This window comes from Aphelocoma coerulescens, chromosome 28 (assembly GCF_041296385.1).
Source record: "Aphelocoma coerulescens isolate FSJ_1873_10779 chromosome 28, UR_Acoe_1.0, whole genome shotgun sequence".
Classification (NCBI taxonomy): domain Eukaryota; kingdom Metazoa; phylum Chordata; class Aves; order Passeriformes; family Corvidae; genus Aphelocoma; species Aphelocoma coerulescens.
The window spans coordinates 4,012,970-4,029,922 of NC_091041.1; the positions used below are offsets into that span (position 1 = coordinate 4,012,970).

Here is a 16,953-nt window from a genome sequence, read left to right on the forward strand (position 1 = left end):
GCCACCGGGCTCGGGGGAACGGACGGGACCGTCCCCGGGAGGCGCTGGGCTGTCACCACCCGGCATATCGGTGCTGAGGACGGAGCCGCCAGCTCGGCACCGAGCGGAGCCGCGACGGGGCAGACACGGCCCTTCCCGAGCCTCCGGTGCCGCCAGTCCCGGGGCGGCCGCGTGTCCTTGTTCAACCCGCCTGCCTCGGCCAGGAGCGGTGTCCGGGACGGAACAGCAGCCGCTCCCAAAGGCGCCCCGGGGCCCTGGGTCGCTGCCATTGCCACCGCCCGTTCCCGGTGCCACCGCCGGGCCGTGACGTCACGGGGCCGCCCCAGCCGCCGGGAAATGCCCGCCCCCCTGCCCGTCTCAGCCAATCACAGGCAAGCGCGGCCGATGAGGAAGAGGTGGGGCAGCCAATGAGGCGCGAGGAGCGGCGCGCCGGAAGTGCCTGTTCCCGGTCCGGGGGCGGGGCCAGCGGGCGGGGTCGCCCCCTCCGCTCCCCACCCCCGCCCTCAGCCCCGGGCCCGGTGCTCCCCGCCCGGTGCCGGTCCGGGTCCGGTGCCGGGTCCGGGCCCGGGCTCGGGCTCGGCCTCGGCGCAGCGCGGCCCGGTCCGGTTCGGCCCGGCCCGCCACGGGGAGGATGGGGCAGCCGCGGCGGCCGGCGATCGGCAGCGGCCCGGCGGCGCCATGACCGGCGAGAAGAAGAAGAAGAAGCGGCTCAACCGCAGCGTCCTGCTGGCCAAGAAGATCGTGATCCGGGACGGGGCCGGCGTGAGCGCGGGGCCGGGGGCTGTCGGCGGGCGGGGGGACGGCGGCGGCCGGGAGTGACGGGAGCGCGGCCGCGCGGGGCCCGGGCGGTGCCGGTGTCCGGTGCGAGGTGAGGGCTGTCCCCGGTGGGCCGCACTCCTGCAGCCGCCCCTCTCGGCACCGCTGCTGCACCTGCCGCCCTGGCGTGCGGACCCGATGTTGCAGCCTGCAGGATCCCACGGGTGAGCGCTGCACCTGCCGGCTTTGTGCCGCTTGCCCGGTGCGCTCTCGTTCCTGGGCAGCAAAACCGCCGCGGGCCCGGACACAGAATCCCCCGCCGGCCTGCTGGGGTTCGATTTAAGCACCCTAGGCTGTTTGTAACCTGTGAACAGAAACAACGTTTCAGAACAGTATCTCTCTCTGCTTTCTCTCGCGTTTCCAATCCCGTTCAGCTGCGTGAGCCCTCTGAAATGCAGGATGAGGCTGCTGAAAGGTTTTTTATTTTGCTCTGTTTTGCAGCGACAGGGGCTCGGGGAGCCCAGCGTGTACCACGCTGTGGTGGTGATTTTCCTGGAGTTCTTTGCCTGGGGGCTGCTGACCACGCCAATGCTGACGGTGAGCGTGTCTCCATGGGAGCTCTCCTGGGGCTCCTGAGAATGAAGGTCTTAGCACAACCTTTCCACGGGGAACTGTGGAAAAGGAGTATTTGGTTATGCAAAAACATTTAGACATATTAACTTGGCAATATAAAATGCAAATCAAACATACAGACAGCACAAAGGGACCCACAGAGAAGTGATGTGGTGACATTAAATAAAACCAGAGGGGATTCAGGTGATGGGAAAAGCATGTTTGAGGCTCTCTGAGCCTCACACAAGTTTGCTGGAACGATTTATAGACCTGGAAAGTGTTGAAGATGGTGGTTTCCCATACTGGGAAGGGCAGGCAGAGCTCCTCAGGTAGAGGCATTGTTGGCAGGATATTTTGCCTTTTCCCTAGATTGTGCCCTTCCAGGCCTCTGGCTGCCAAATGCTTATGGAAATTCTGCAAAAGTTGCTAGCTCTGACTTTTTCATTTGGTTTTGGTTTGTCTTCCCTCCAGGTCTTACATCAGACTTTTCCTCAGCACACGTTCCTGATGAATGGCCTGATTCACGGAGTCAAGGTAAGGAATATTCCTTCAAGATTTCCTTTAAATCTGCCATCAGAAGGGACAAGCCATTATTATCCATGTAATTTGCTGATGTCAAACAATATTTGGCCAGTTTGGGGGGCTCTGGCAAACCTGATGCAAAAGGAAGGACACAGACATGGGGCATCTTGTTCAGCTGATTCTACAGAGCGGGAGTGACAACGTGCTGCTTGTCCGCGTGGGGCTTCAGTTACACCAGCTCTGTGTTTCAGCTGGAATTATTCTCATCAGCATGAGATCAGCCCTGTGCCTATCCTCTGCAGCATAACAGAATGAAAAATCAGTGACATCTGAACTTATTAGTAATAGAAACTGAAACCAAGCGGCCTCAGGGACCTCTAGGCAGGAGGTGGGATTGTGCTGTGGCACAGGGAGTGGGAATGGGGAGCTTCTTGCACTAGACCAGCATTCCCAGAGCAGAATTGCAGGCAACAATAGTGAACAGGCAATAATCCTGTGTTCTGACTGGGGAATCAGGCAAAACAGACCGTTCTTGGCTGTCTCTGGCAAGAGGATCTTGGAAAACAGCCCCAGATGGGTTTGCTGGGCACTGCCGTCAGCCCTGAAAGGCTCTGCCCTGTCTGCCTCGGGCTTGGGAGACATGGAAAGGCCTTGAATAATTTTATTTGTGCTTAATGGCCCTGGCTTCTCATTGTGTCTGTCCTGTCTCCACCTACAAGGGAAAGCTTTCCCCAGAAGTGCAGCAGCTGTTGCCATGGTGGAGCTGTGCCAGCAGCTTTCCAGGTCCTGGCAGGGCTGCCTGGGTGCCCACACCACAGGCAAAGACTGCAGGGAGCAGGAGGGAGCAGCAGTGCTCAGCAGGGCCTTGTTAGTTGAGGATTAGTTTTTCCCTCCCAAAAAGGATATGGGGAGTTTAGTAAACTGCTCTGTTGTAACAGGATTGCTGCTTGTAGCATTCAGGAATGGGTTGTGTCCTCTTGATGTGGTTGACAGCTCTCACTGAGGGGTTTCTCTGTCTTCTGGTCTGTCTGTCCATCCCAGGGTCTGCTCTCTTTCCTAAGTGCCCCACTGATTGGTGCTCTCTCTGATGTCTGGGGCAGGAAATCCTTCCTCCTTCTCACCGTCTTCTTCACGTGTGCACCAATTCCCCTGATGAAGATCAGCCCATGGTGAGTTCACCCTCACAAGGCTGAAGGAGGAAGGTTTGCAGGTGCTTGTTTCAGGATGAGATGGAAGAGTCTCATCCATCTCAAGAATGGAGGAGGATGCTCAGCCTAGAGACTGACTCACCTGGTTCTGCTGGAGGGTTCAGTTGGGAATAAAGGATTGGTCTGTTCTCTCTGCTTGTTCCCCTGCTCACTGCATTGTATCTATTAGGGAAAATAAGTGATAAAACTTCAGGGGTCTCCAGACCTAAACTCCTCTTCTGGTGCGTTGGAGGAACTGAGGGGAAAACAAGGGAGAGGCTCTGCTTCAGCAGCTGTGGACTGTGGTGTGGTTGCTCTCTAACTCTACCTTCGGCTCTTCCAGGTGGTACTTTGCTGTCATTTCCATGTCTGGAGTGTTTGCTGTCACCTTTTCCGTGATTTTTGCCTATGTTGCTGATATCACACAGGAGCATGAGCGCAGCACGGCGTACGGCCTGGTAAGGAGCTGAGTCACTGTCCTGGCTCTTAAAAGAAATATTTGAGGCTTTGCAGATAGGAGAGGTATAAAATTAGGGTGGAAGATTTATTGACTAATCATACAGTCTCCCTGTCCTTCTGTTTGGGATTTAGCTCTGAGGGGGAGGCTGATCTCTGCTCACTCTGAGTGCTGGCCGTGTTGTATAAATCAGCCTGGCCCTTGAGCTTCTCCACACCAGGAAAGGGGGCCTGTGATGCTTGGTGTGATCCTGTCCTTCTTGTAGCTTTACTGGACAGGACCATATGGGAATTGCTAGGACATCTTTGATTTCCATTAGCCCAGGTGCACCAAGAGAACGTGTCATGTCTCTGCACAGGAGTGAATTCTTGTTTACCTCTCCATCAAAGATGCCAGAAGGAGTTGCCCTGGGTCACTGGGGAGGAGGAAATGAGCTCTAGGAAGAAGAGGCTGTAGGGATGTTTTATGCTTCCAGGTGTCAGCCACATTTGCTGCCAGTCTGGTCACCAGCCCGGCTATCGGCGCGTACCTTTCCCAAGCCTACGGTGACACCTTGGTGGTTGTGCTGGCTTCGGGGGTTGCTTTGCTGGATATTGGCTTCATCCTGCTGGCTGTGCCCGAGTCGCTGCCTGAAGAGATGCGCCCGGTCTCCTGGGGAGCCCCAATCTCCTGGGAACAAGCTGACCCATTCGCTGTGAGTGAGCCTGCTGCTGTTTTCCTGTGTGCTGGTAATGCTTAATGTTTGCTTTAGTCCTGATGATTTTTAAGATGTTAAGCCCTTGGTTTGGCTGTCTTTGTACCTGGAGATTATTCAGTGATATTAAGTCAAATTTAAAAACATTTTTTCTCATTCCTCATGCAGTCCTTGCGGAAGGTGGGTCAGGACTCCACAGTGCTGCTCATCTGTATCACCGTCTTTCTCTCCTACCTTCCCGAGGCCGGCCAGTACTCCAGCTTCTTCCTGTACCTGCGACAGGTCAGTCTGGCAAGGGAGGTAAAGCTCTGGGTGCAGGAAATCCTGGTCTATAAATACGATCAGAGTTGTGTCACCTGTCCCAAGGTGGCTTTTCTTGGCCAATAACTCAGTAAAACTGAAGCTGTAAGAAATAATTACTTGTTCCAGCTCTCCTGAAAAATGTGTGAGCCTGGTGACTGCTCTGTAGGCATTGCCAAGGGCAAGGCCTGGCTTGGCTCCTTGCTGGTGTCTGCCTGGCCATCCTGGCTGTGCCACCTTCAGGCACTGACAGGAGAGCCCAGTGATTTAAAACTGTTTCTTCAGCTAGAGGAAAATCTTCTGTTTGACTCCTGTGGCAGCCCAGAGGCAATGGCTGTTAATGTGCAGGTCCCTGAGAAGCAAATTCAGTAAACATGAGTGACATTGATGGAGGGGCTCTTGTCATCTGGTACAAATCTGCCTGAAAAGTCCCTCTTTGGTGTTTTCACAGGTCATTGGCTTTTCCTCAGAGACTGTAGCAGCCTTTATCGGTGTAGTTGGAATTCTCTCTATACTGGCTCAGGTAAGAAGCAATTTCTGTCTTGGCTTGAGCAGTCTGCAAAATTTCTGGTTTTGGGGCCGCTGAGTTGTCAGAACTGTGGCCACACAGACTTTGGAAACGGAAGATCTGGAACTGGGAGGGACCCATAAGGATCGTCAAGGTCCCTCAGGTTTCTGTCCTCTTGTCTCCTGGTGTTGCCCTCTTTCTTTGCCCCTGCCTTGAAAACACCTGTTTTTCTTTCCAGACAGTCGTGTTGGGCATTCTCATGCGTTCAATAGGAAATAAAAACACCATCCTGCTGGGACTAGGCTTCCAGATCCTGCAGCTTGCCTGGTACGGCTTTGGATCACAGCCTTGGTGAGGGTTTGCCCACGTTTCTCTCCCTCTGTGGCTGCTCCTGCCCTGCAGCACAGGGCGAGGCTGTGGCTGTTCCTCACAGCTGCCTCCTTCCTCCCCAGGATGATGTGGGCAGCAGGAGCTGTGGCTGCCATGTCCAGCATCACCTTCCCAGCCATCAGTGCCATGGTGTCAAGGAACACGGACCCTGACCAGCAGGGTGAGTGCTTGGGGACCCATTTGATGGGGGGAGGTTCATCCCAGCAGGTGCTGAGCTGGCACAAGGGCAGGTTCTTGGCCATGGTAGTGGAGGGGTGGGCAGGAACATCTGTGCCAGCTGTGGGGTGTCACTGTACTCACAGCAGTATTGACACTCTTATCTTTGACCACAGCTGGTGCTTTGCAAAGGAACTCCCAAATCATGCATGTGGGTGTTTGGTGTTGTCTCTCTGAGGCAGAGGAGGCTGCTGCAGTTTGCCTGCCTCACAGTACATCTCCGAGTCCTCAATTAAATTCCAGTTCATTAGAAACTGTTGCTTGATGTGCCCATGCTTATTTCAGTCTGCAAAGCAGCAAGCCCAGCATTACTGATTTTTGTAGAACCTGGCACTGAGTGAAGCTGCTCATCTGCAAACCCCTTCCCCTGTGGGGGGTGCATGTCAGTCCAGATCCAAGTGCTTGATCCTGTCTCTAAATATCTCTAAATATGTATCCTCAAATCAAACAAGTTTCTTTGGAAAGCTGGAGGCATCTCCCCCATTCCTCACTCTGTCCCCAGGTGTGGTGCAGGGGATGATCACTGGAATTCGGGGTCTGTGTAACGGCCTGGGGCCGGCGCTCTATGGCTTTGTCTTCTATCTCTTCCACGTGGAGCTGAACGAAATGGCCGAGGTGGAAACTTTGGGCAAGGCCTCCAAACCCAACATGGCTAACCCTACGGATGAGGTACCTGTTCAGCTTCTCACTCTGTTTGCCGGGCTGTGTTTGCCCTCGTGCTTGAATCATTCCTGTGTATCTCTCTCTACAGAGCAGCATCATCCCTGGGCCACCCTTCCTGTTCGGGGCGTGCTCCGTGCTGCTGTCGCTGCTGGTGGCCCTGTTCATTCCGGAACACAACCTGGCGCTGAGGTCGGGCAGCCACAAGAAGCACAGTACGGGAGCCCAGGCCCACCCCCACAGCCCACCAGCTGGGGGGTCTGATGGCAAGGAGCCCCTGCTGGAGGACAGCAGCGTGTGAGGTGGGACAGGGGATCTGCCTCGTGGCTCAACTCCACATCAAGGACGGACTCAGCAGGAGTTCGGGGAGGGGGAGAGAGGGATCTGAGGTAATAGACTGTGCCACTAACAGCTACTGAGGAGGGACGAGGTTTCCCTTCGAGCCAAATACACCCAGCTGGTGCAAAAATGGAATTGTATCACCTGGTGCTGACGGAAAGGGGAGATACGGAACTGCTCCACTGGAGGGATAGTTCTGGAAAGCAAACCTGCCCTTGTACGTGACCCCTGCGCCCCGTGGTGTGCCCTGCCAAACCCTCCGCTCGCCGGTCACGAGAGATGGAGCCAGCATGGTCTGTGTTTGGTGGGAGCTCACTGAGCTGCCCCTGGAATAAAATATGGCATTTGCTCCATGCCCCATCCCTGATACAGCTGGTTCCTGCTGCTGGCCCCTGGCAGCCCCTGCACGCTGCGTGCTGTGGTGACACGCTGAGGGGATGGGGTGCGTGTGTGAAGCACAGGGAGCAGAGCTGTGAGCTTCCTCTCTGCTGGAGGGCCTGAGGAATTTGCCCGTTCTGCCCCAAGTGAAACTTAGACCAAAAAAAATATAGATCTACTGACTTAATGTTCTGATGAAGAGGATAAAAATGAAGAAGTCGCAGCTGACACAAGGGAGAATGGGCAGGTGAGAGAAGGGCAACTACATGAATTACAAATGCTTGGATGGCCACAACGGCTGCATTTCTGTTTGGTTTTCTTCTTCTTGTCACTTTGAGGTGACATTTGCCTGTTGCTGCCTCCAGGGTCAGTAGGTAGAAGGATTTTTTCAGATATCTTTTTCTGGAGTTGTGAGGGTTGTTTAGGAGGTACAGTTCTCTGGGAGGTTGGAGAAACAACTAGACTGTGCTGAGCACTTTGGAGACGTGTGGTTTCCTGGGAGAAAGGTCAGAGAAATGACTCTTTACCTTAAGCACTTGTATAAAGCATGTTGGTTTGTCCCTGGGCTCCTGCCGTCTGATGCTAAACCCAAAGAGTGTCCAGAGCTGGTTTGTTCTCAACCCAATAGGTCCTGATGGTGAAGGCTGTGTTGAGTTGAACTTAGGGGTTTGGATTCCATGTGGCATTTCTGAGCCTGCTGTGGAGGCTTTTGTTTATGGAATGGTGGAATTGCAACCTCTGCTGCAGGCTCAGCTCTGCTCAGAAAGAGCAGGAGGTGCATGGAGTGTTGTGAAAGGAGCTGAGGCAAACAGGGAATGTGTGGTTGTTTATAGAAATGTGGCAGAGGGCAGGAAACAATTGTTCTCATTTGAGTAAATAAGTGGTGGCATTGAGCAGTTCTGGGAAGTAAGGACCAAACTGAAGACACTTCAGGAATCCTTTGTTAAGGAAGTTGAGTGTGCAGCAGCCAAACCAGTCTTGCCTTGGCTGTTCTCTAGCTGGGGTCCCCTCTCTGTGGGTTTGGGGAAGGTTACCCAGGGAGAGCAGCCAAAAGGGAGGGAGTGCTGGCCCTTTACATCGTGGACCTTTGCAGACATACACAGCAGCGACTGCAAATGCCATTTGGTTATTGGAGGTGGGTATTTGAGTGAAAGAGTTGACAGTTTACTTTGCATTGATCTGGCCTGGTGGCAACTCCTGTGCTCAGAACTAGGAGCAGCTGGGACATGGAGGGATGCTGAGGTGGGTCTGGCTGCAGGTCTGGGGAGCAGAGCCAGCAGGAACTTCCTTGACCTGCCGTGACTCCCTTTTTCCTAAGCTCCTTGTGGTGACACTCCCAATTCCCAAACATTACTGGGATGGTCAGTACTGTGTGTGCATGGCAAGCTTTTATCCTGAAGGAAATCCCGTCACTTGCACTTCCAGGCAGCAGTTCCCCCACCTCTGTATTCCTCACAAAAATGCCTATTTTTGGATGGGACTTTCACCAAGTCCTGGCAATCCGTTGATTTACAATGGATTAAAGTGAGCTGAAGTAGGTTTTTCCCTCACACACAGATGAAATAAAACACAGAATCGTTACCTCGCTCACATGGAGGCACTCGGAGCTTCACGGGTACAATATAGCAACACGTTACAAAAAGACAAGCATAATTTATATGATATAAAGTATATAGAGATATATTTTTAAAAGTCTTCTCCCTTATTGCATAGTTTGTTGAAACCAATGTATTTCTGATCCCGTTCCCTCTCACCACTGCTGCTGCCTCTCAGCCCCTCCTTCCCCTCAGACCCCAGAACTTTCCAGCAATCTTCCCTCCCCAGTCCCATCCCTCATGATGTGACCCCTGAGCTTCTGGTGATGCCGACTTGTGCGTCGTGGGCCTGGAGTGTTTTGGTCCCTTTGTCAGCCCCCAAACTCGGGGCCAGGTGCTGCCAGCAGGTGACTGCCAGGTCAGGGGCTGTGGCCTGGTTAGTGACCAACTGTGCTGTCACCTGTGATGGCACTGGGCACCAGTGGGGTTATGGCACTGGGCAGCCGACGTGGGGATATGGCAGTGAGTGGATGGAGGTGGGGTACAGCACCAGGCAGCAGCAGGAACTCTACAGGTGCCATTACCAACAGCAAGGTGGCTTGTGCTGGTGTGCAGACCAGGGACCAGGGGGCTCTCTGAGGTGCAGGGCTGCTGGGAGCAAGCAGGGATTCCTTCCCATCCCATTGGGATTCCTCTCACCTGGTTCAGTGGGGCCTTGGCCTGGTGCCTCCCCTTCCCTCGGCACAGGGCTGTGACCCCTGCACTGTTCTGCCTTGACGTGACAGAGCGGGAGCTGGGCCAAGCGGTGCTGGAGTTGAAGTTACCGGAGCCGAATGAAGAACGACTTGTTCTGAAGGGCCGGTGCTTCCGCAGCATCCCATGCGGAGGCTGGAAAGGCTGTGTGGAGCATTCAGCTAGTTTTGCCAATTTTTGTTACTTTATATGAAAATGCAACTTTTTAAAAAGGAGTCTTTTCTTAAAATCCCCTTGATCTGCTGTGCAGTGCCTGAGCCTGGCTGTTTAACATTGGGATTCCCAGGATTTGTCTGCAGGGATTTGTCTGCAGGGACTTACAATTCAGGATGGTAACAGCAACAGCCCAAACACAAGGTAAAAATCATCTCAACTACCTGTCTGCAGTCCTGGCATTAACAGCCACAGGTCAAGTGAGTTTCAACTGATCTTGTTGCATTAAAAACCTGAGTTGCACCACTGCTTTCTCTTCTGCCATTAATTTTGCAAAGTAGTAACTTTTTACTTCCCTGTTTTTATTCTTTCTCTGCACTCCAAAGGCTGTTGACAGCTGTGGTATCTTTAAAGCGTGGGCATGGGATGAGTCCCCGCCGTTCCCTGGGAACGGCCCCACCTCTGCTCTTTCACAGTTCACCATCATGTGCGTTCGTGTGTCTCTTTTTTAAGCTAACGATAAAATGTATTTATTTCGGTTCAGGTTGTGTTTGGAACTGGCTAATCTCTCCCTCTGATGGATTATTTATTAAACTGCTGCTTTCCTGTTGTGTCGAAGGTCTCTGTCCTTGTTCCTCTCCCTCTCCGGTGGTACCAGGCAGCTTCTGCCCAGAACTGAAATTCCCCTTGAGAATTGTATGAAGATGTGGGACAGATTTGGGAGAGCTGGGTCGGGGCTTCCAGTCCCTGCACCAGCCCAGGATGGGTAGCAGGTCCCTGACTCCTGCCTGCCCCACTGGAGCCTCCTCCTGGACTGGTTTTTAGCAGCCCCGACTCTGTAGTCTTAATTTTCAGACAGGCCTAATTTAGATCTTATCTGACTCATTTAAACACTCTTTGTGGTGGCTGAGGACGGTCCTAAGTGAATAATAGAATCCCCAAAAATATAAACACATCCAGGTCACCTCTGGGATGGGAACTGACGCTTGATGGATGGTATCCTGGAAATATGAGCCATTACACAGCCTGTTGCTTCTGTATGTATTTCCTCTGGACTGGAGCTAGCTTTTGTTTTATTGTTTCCATCTTTAATTGAGAGAAAACCCACAAGCTGTTTCACGTGACATCACTGGAGAACAAAGGGTAGGTGTTGCAGTACAGGATGTTGTTGAGCACCCTTCCCCCTGGCGCGGTGGTTCCTGGGGCAGTGGCAGAGCCTTGTCCCTGCTGGTGTCGGTGGTGACAGCCTGGGGCTAGACCCCGACCCGAGGGGCTCGGGGGGTATCCTGTGCTGGAGCCAGCACTCGTCCCTTGGTGGTTTGTGTCTCCACACTGAACTGTTTTGTTTCCTGAGCAACATCTCTGGACAAAGTGTTGCCCGGCACGAGTCCCCGCGCCTGCCCTGTGGGAGGAAGCACAGTTGGCTTCCAGGAAAGGTGTTCAGGCCTCTGAGTCTGGAAAACCATCATTCCCTTCGTTCCTTCAAAGGCTTCCTGTGGGGTAGAAAACAGTCCTGGTGTGTAAGCTTGCTCCTTCCAGCCTGTGCACGCAACCTGGTGATGTCCCTCTGCCGAGTCCAGGGCAGCGGGAGCTCCTGTGCTCCTCTGGGGTGGGGGAAAGATCTGAATCCATGGAAGAGAGGTCCCAAGCAGGTGGTAGAACGGGTTGTGGTGGGTCACTGCTCAGGAGCTCAGTGAGCAAGAGCTGCCCTGGGGGCTCTGCCACATCACTCTGAGCTGGGCCAAGTCCCCTGACCTGCCGCTGGCTCTGTGGCCAAGCCATTGGAACTGGCCCTTGTGCAGCTGGACGGTTATCAGGTGTCCTTGACTTCGGTTTCCTCTGTGTTGCCCCCCTCTGTGGGAGGCTGGGGCAGCTCCAGGCACTTCCAAGCCCCAAAACAGAGGAAGTACAGCACAAGGTGCTGGGCTTTCTTGTAACTGCTAATTTCTTGATGTCCAGGGAAGCTTCTTTTTAAGATAAAGTGGTTCCATAAATGCTCAGCTCTCATTCGGACACTGATCCAGCATTTTTTTCATCACACCGATGCCGCAATCAGGGTTGTGATGGGAGCGGGAAGTGAAACCCTGGCACATGTGTGTCCTCAAGGTTCCCAGACTCACTGCTGGGAAGAGCCTGGCAGTGTGGGAGCAGCCCTGGCCATGGTTTGTCCCAGGGTTGGGCAGGGGGGCTCTGGCGGCTGCTGGAAAATCCGGGAAGCGGCTCTGTTAACACAGGATGGAAGGAACAAAAACCCCAGCGTCATTAATCACCTGCTTCGGCTGAGTGTGCACATTTGTTGGGGAGTGTTTACAGAGCACTTCCCTTGCTCAGAGGCTTCCTGAACCCTCAGAGAATTAATGGCATGACCTCCTAAAAGGATGCATGGCACACCCAGTGCCCAGAGTAGCCTCTCTGAAGAGTTCCCAGATGGGAAATGTCCAGGTCCTGTGATGACACAGGGTGCAGAGCTGAGCATGTCCCTCTCTCAGCCCATTGGGACCTTCCCTCAGCCTGGCAGGATGGGATGGGGCAGAATCGGACTCATCTCTCCACGAGGAGCTGGGCTGCAGCGAGGGAGTGATGCCAGAGCCGGTGTGAGACCCTGGACAGATGCTGAGGGTCTTGGAGTTGGATAATGCAGGGTATTCAACACCTTCTCTGTGGTAACACTTTCTCCATCAGTACCACAAGACCAACCCTCACAGGAACATCTGCTTACATCCCTGAAAACACCCTGTTCTAGGTAATCCATGCACCCACCGACAGGGCTCACCATGGGCTCTGGCCCCGCTTTTGGGGCAGGAGCTGACAGGGCCCTTTCCACAGCTCTGTGCCCCCAGCAGCTCTTGGGGTCATGGAATGGCTGGTTTGCCAGGGGCTCTGGGGGAGTGATGTAGCCCGCAAAAAACAGGGATGGAGCTGGATCTGAGCCACATCCCGGGGTGTAGGTGCCTGTGCAGGGGTGGGGTGGGGTGATGGGGTACCCTTCAGGACAGGGACTTTCCCAGATTTGGGAGGGCTGCCGGCCTGGATGGGTGTTGTGTAAGAGCCAAACTTGGAAGAAAATCAGAAACCTCCCTCTGGAAATACCCCTCGGGCTGGAAGTTGTGGCGGTCCTGAGGTCGGTGCTCGTGGGGGCGGTTCCTACAGGGCTTAAGAAGGGCTGAGGTTGGAGCCGGCGGCCAGAAGGAGACAGCCCCGGCCAGCGGCACCCGCTCTCTGGAAGGGGGGAAGGAAAGAAAGAAAGAAGGGAAAACCAGCCCTACTGCTGCCCTGTGGGTGATGGAGCCGGCTCCTGTCCTTCTCCTCCTCGGCTCGCTGTGGGGCTGCAGCGGTGAGTGCCACGGGGCCAAGAGCCACCCTAATCCCCCCACCCATTGTGCTGCCCGGCCCTGCTGCTGCTGCTGCTGCTGCTCTCCACGCTTCGCCCATGGCACTGTGGCCCCGGGGCTTCCCTGTCACTGAGCCGTGACAGCCACGCTGTCCCCCCGTCGCTGCTGCAGCTCCCTGTCCCGGTGCTCGGAGCTGCGGGGTGCTGGTGACTGTCCCCTCTCCTGACCCTGCACTTTCCTCCTGCCCAGGGCACCCCACTGACAGGCTGGTGGTGACACCGCGGGAGCCGGTGGTGCCGTTTGGGGGCTCGACAGAGCTGAACTGCTCCTTGGCCTGCCCAAGGGGCAAGGTGGAGTGGAGGGGGCTGGACACTGCCCTGGGGACCATCTCCTCCTTCCCCACCCACAGCATCCTGCACATCAGGCACGCCACCGTGGCCACGGAGGGCATGAAGATCTGCCAGGGCAGCTGCCAAGGGCAGCACTACCAGAAAACTGTCACCCTGAAGGTCTATGGTAAGCAACTCCCAGCCCGTCTCTCACCGCCTCCCAGCACAGCCCTGGATCCCCGAGGCAGCCCCTTCCCTCCTGAGCTGTGCTGTGCTGCCAAAAATCACCCTTGATGCCACCACTCCTTTCCAGCCCTCCCAGACACGCTGAGGCTGGAGACAGCTCCCCAAATCCTGCGCCCAGGACACCCCGCCAACCTGAACTGCTCGGCCATGCACATGTACCCCATCACTGGGGTGGCCCTCACCTGGTACCGGGGGCACCAGGTGGTGAAGACAGACTTTGATTCCGAGGAGACCGATGAGGAACTATATAACATCGTTTCCATCCTGTCTGTGAGTGGGACAGAGGTGGCAGAAGGGGTGGAGTTCAGGTGTGAGGTGACGCTGCATGTCGGGCAGGAGACCTTCACCCAGGTGGCATCTGTGGTGGCAAGCACCAAGGGTGAGTACCAGGAGGGGCTGGGGACCCCAACCCGTGTGTACCCCATCCTCTGGAGCCAACCCCCACTGCCCTGTGCTCCTCGGAATAGCTCTGCCAAGCAGGAGCAGCCTCCAGCTCTGCACCACTCCTGAATCTCCCATCCCCATCCCTTCACCCATCCCTGCCTGTGGTGCCCCTTTGCTCAGGCTCACTGTGCTCAAGGGATGGAGGAGCAAAGGGGCTGCAAGTGAGGTCACCTGTGACCCAGGCTGCTGTGTATTCACAGCTGTGACAGAGCAGCCGGTGGCTATGGTCACCTCCACGGGGAGCCCCAGCACAGCCAGGCCCGTGGCCACCTCAACACTTCCCCCAGGGCTGAGCATCCCTACAAGTGATCCCACCACAGCACAGGAGCCCAACACTGCGACCACCCTGAATCTGGCTGCTGTCACCAACTCCCCCTCCACAGAGCCCTCTGTGCCCCAGGACCTCATTGCAGGCAGCCCCACGGCACCTGTGGCCACCACCACACTCCGGCGCTCTGGCACGATGGGGACAGGGTTATCTGCGGGGACAGTGCCTGCCTGCAGCCTGCAGATCTGGTCGCTGCCTCCCACCGGGACGCGGGGCAGGGCCCTGCGCATCGAGTGCCACGCGCAGTGTGCCGGGAACGCCGCGGTGGGCTGGCTCCGCACCCCCGCAGCCCTCTCGCAGTACCAGGAGGAGTCCACGGGCAGCAGCTCCATGCTGCGGCTAGACCACGCTGAGCCCTGGCACCAGGGCCACTACCAATGCGTCCTGCTCGGCCACCGCGCCCAGATGGTCAGCCTGGAGGTGATGGTCGTGGAAGGTGAGTGGTGGCCTGAGGCCCTTGCCCTGCTGTGCCCTCAGCGCTTGGGTGGGGCTGCAGCCCCTCATGTGGGTGCCACAGTTGGTGCTGGGGGGATTTGCTCACCCCTCAGCATTTGCTGCCCTGGGCAGCGTCGGCTGCAATTACAGCTCCTTGTGTCTGCAGATTCCTTCAGCTCGAGCCCTGCCATTGCTATGGGGACAGCGGGATCGCTCTTGGGGCTCATCGTGGCCGCTGCCGTGTCTCGACGCCTGTGGAAACGATTCAGATCCCGGTAGCAGCTGTCCTAGGAGTGGGACCAACCGACTGATGGCCCCAGCCCTCCAGCCGTGTCCCTGCTGTCCCCCTGTCTGTCGCTGGCTTCGCCCGGCCCCTGGCCAGCAGAGAGTGGGAGCAGGAGCGGGAGCAGCTGCCTCCGGCCGCCGCGGAACACAAAGGCTGGAAGGGCAATGAGCAGAGGCGACACAGGGACGGGGCCAGGGACGCTTCCGGGACTACCCCTTAGCCCCGCCCATTCCCCCTTTGGCCCCGCCCCCTCTCGGCCCTGCCGACCCAAATTCCCCCCCAAAAAAACCCAAAAAACCCCCCAAATTCCAAAACAGACCCCCCAGAAAACCCCAAAAATCCCCTTAAAGACCCAAAATTCCCAAATAACACCCCCAAAGCCCCAAAATCTCCTCAGGACCCCTCAAAATCCCAAAAAAACCAGCAAAAAACCATAGTCCATACTGGGAGTGCTGGGAGGGCACTGGTGCCATACTGGGAGAACTGGGAGAGCACTGGGTCCATACTGGGAGCGCACTGGGGCCATATTGTGAGCACTGGGAGCGCACAGGGGCCATACTGGGAGCACTGGGAGTGCACAGGGTTCACACTGGGATCCCTGGGAATGCACTGGGGTCTTACTGGGAGCACTGGGAGAGCACTGGGGCCATACTGAGAGTACTGGGAGGGCACTGGGGCCATACTGGGAGCACTGGGAGGGCCCTGGGGCCTTACTGGGAGCACTGGGAGCACACTGGGGCCATACTGGGAGCACTGGGGGGGCACTGGGGGGGCACTGGGGCCCGCCCTACTGGGAGCACTGGGAGCGCACTGGGGCCATACTGGGAGCACTGCGTCCATACTGGGAGCGCTGGGGCCATACTGGGAGGGCACTGAGGCCATACTGGGAGCACTGGGAGAGCACTGAGGCAATACTGGGGGCACTGGGGCCATACTGGGAGCACTGGGAGGACACATGGGCCATACTGGGAGCACTGGGAGCGCACTGGGGCCATACTGGGAGCACTGGGGCCATACTGGGAGCACTGGGAGGGCACTGGGTCCATACTGGGAGCACTGGGAGCGCACTGAGGCCATACTGGGAGCACTGGGAGGGCACTGGGTCCATACTGGGAGCACTGGAGCCATACTGGGAGCACTGGGAGCACACTGGGGCCATACTGGGGGCACTGGGAGCACTGGGGCCATACTGGGAGAACTGGGAGAGCACTGGGGCCTTACTGGGAGCACTGGGAGGACACTTGTGCCATACTGGGAGCACTGGGGTCTTACTGGGAGAACTGGGAGAGCACTGGGGCCATACTGGGAGCTCTGGGTGGGCACTGGGGCCCTACTGGGAGCACTGGGAGAGTACTTGGGCCATACTGGGAGCACCGGGGCCATACTGGGAGGGCCCTGGGGCCATACTGGGAGCACTGGGTCCATACTGGGAGCAGGGACAGGAGAGGGAACAGCCTCAGGCTGGGCCAGGGGAGGCTCAGGGTGGATATTGGGGAGATTCCTTCATGGGAAGGGCGCTCAGGCCTTGGCACAGCTGCCCAGGGGGGTTTGGAGCGCCCAGCCCTGGGAGTGCTCCAACACCTGTGGCTGTGGCATGGGCGGACGTGGCCAGCGGTGGCCGTGGCGGTGCTGCTTGCACTCAGTGATCTCCGAGGGCTTTTCCAGCCTTGGTTCCGCTCTCAAGGCAGCCCCACGGAGAAGCAGCACAAAAAGCACCCCCAGGCTGCGAGCGGAGGGTTCAGAACACGCGGTGAGCTTCTCCGTGCCGCACGTTTACCATCAACACCACGGGGCAGCGGCCACTGCTGCTGCAGTACCTTTACAATATTTCTTAGACCATTGTTAATATTTTATTCCGCTCACATTTCTCAGCCTTTCCCGTGTTGCTCTTTTTACCCAGCAGCGCTGCCCCGATGGTCCCGCGGTGCAGCTCTTTTAGTGACACGGGGCAGCGGCCACTCCTGCTGCAGTACCTTTTGAATATTTCTTAGACCATTGTCAACATTTTATTCCGCTCACACTTGCCCAGCCATTCCCGTGACTCTTTTTGCCAGCACCGCCTCGGCGCAGCTCTCTTAGTGACACGGGGCAGG

At 56.4% G+C, this 16,953-nt stretch overlaps 2 protein-coding genes across 2 annotated transcripts; both read left to right on the forward strand.

Moving 5' to 3' along the window:
* The first annotated feature begins 474 nt into the window (after window positions 1–474).
* LOC138099588 (hippocampus abundant transcript 1 protein-like) lies at window positions 475–10,078 on the forward strand. Its single transcript, XM_068996919.1, has 12 exons — window positions 475–762; window positions 1,258–1,353; window positions 1,840–1,902; window positions 2,932–3,059; window positions 3,421–3,535; window positions 4,010–4,228; window positions 4,397–4,510; window positions 4,980–5,051; window positions 5,275–5,387; window positions 5,489–5,586; window positions 6,145–6,311; window positions 6,394–10,078. The coding sequence occupies exons 1-12, from the start codon at window positions 679–681 to the stop codon at window positions 6,601–6,603; spliced, it is 1,479 nt and encodes a 492-aa protein (XP_068853020.1). The 5' UTR covers window positions 475–678; the 3' UTR covers window positions 6,604–10,078.
* A 2,581-nt stretch (window positions 10,079–12,659) lies between these two features.
* Window positions 12,660–14,853, forward strand: MADCAM1 (mucosal vascular addressin cell adhesion molecule 1). Its single transcript, XM_068997280.1, has 5 exons — window positions 12,660–12,794; window positions 13,042–13,308; window positions 13,435–13,746; window positions 14,012–14,575; window positions 14,741–14,853. The coding sequence occupies exons 1-5, from the start codon at window positions 12,743–12,745 to the stop codon at window positions 14,851–14,853; spliced, it is 1,308 nt and encodes a 435-aa protein (XP_068853381.1). The 5' UTR covers window positions 12,660–12,742.
* Window positions 14,854–16,953: the final 2,100 nt, after the last annotated feature.

What these genes read in the sequence shown, in the direction of transcription:
- LOC138099588 (XM_068996919.1), top strand. Translation starts at nt 679, where the DNA reads ATGACCGGCGAGAAGAAGAAGAAGAAGCGGCTCAACCGCAGCGTCCTG. An exon ending in CTGATGAAGATCAGCCCATG is followed by an intron (nt 3,060 to 3,420) that starts GTGAGTTCACCC and finishes CGGCTCTTCCAG; the next exon opens with GTGGTACTTTGCTGTCATTT. An exon ending in TCTTCCTGTACCTGCGACAG is followed by an intron (nt 4,511 to 4,979) that starts GTCAGTCTGGCA and finishes GTGTTTTCACAG; the next exon opens with GTCATTGGCTTTTCCTCAGA.
- MADCAM1 (XM_068997280.1), top strand. Translation starts at nt 12,743, where the DNA reads ATGGAGCCGGCTCCTGTCCTTCTCCTCCTCGGCTCGCTGTGGGGCTGC. An exon ending in TGTGGTGGCAAGCACCAAGG is followed by an intron (nt 13,747 to 14,011) that starts GTGAGTACCAGG and finishes GTGTATTCACAG; the next exon opens with CTGTGACAGAGCAGCCGGTG. An exon ending in GGAGGTGATGGTCGTGGAAG is followed by an intron (nt 14,576 to 14,740) that starts GTGAGTGGTGGC and finishes TTGTGTCTGCAG; the next exon opens with ATTCCTTCAGCTCGAGCCCT.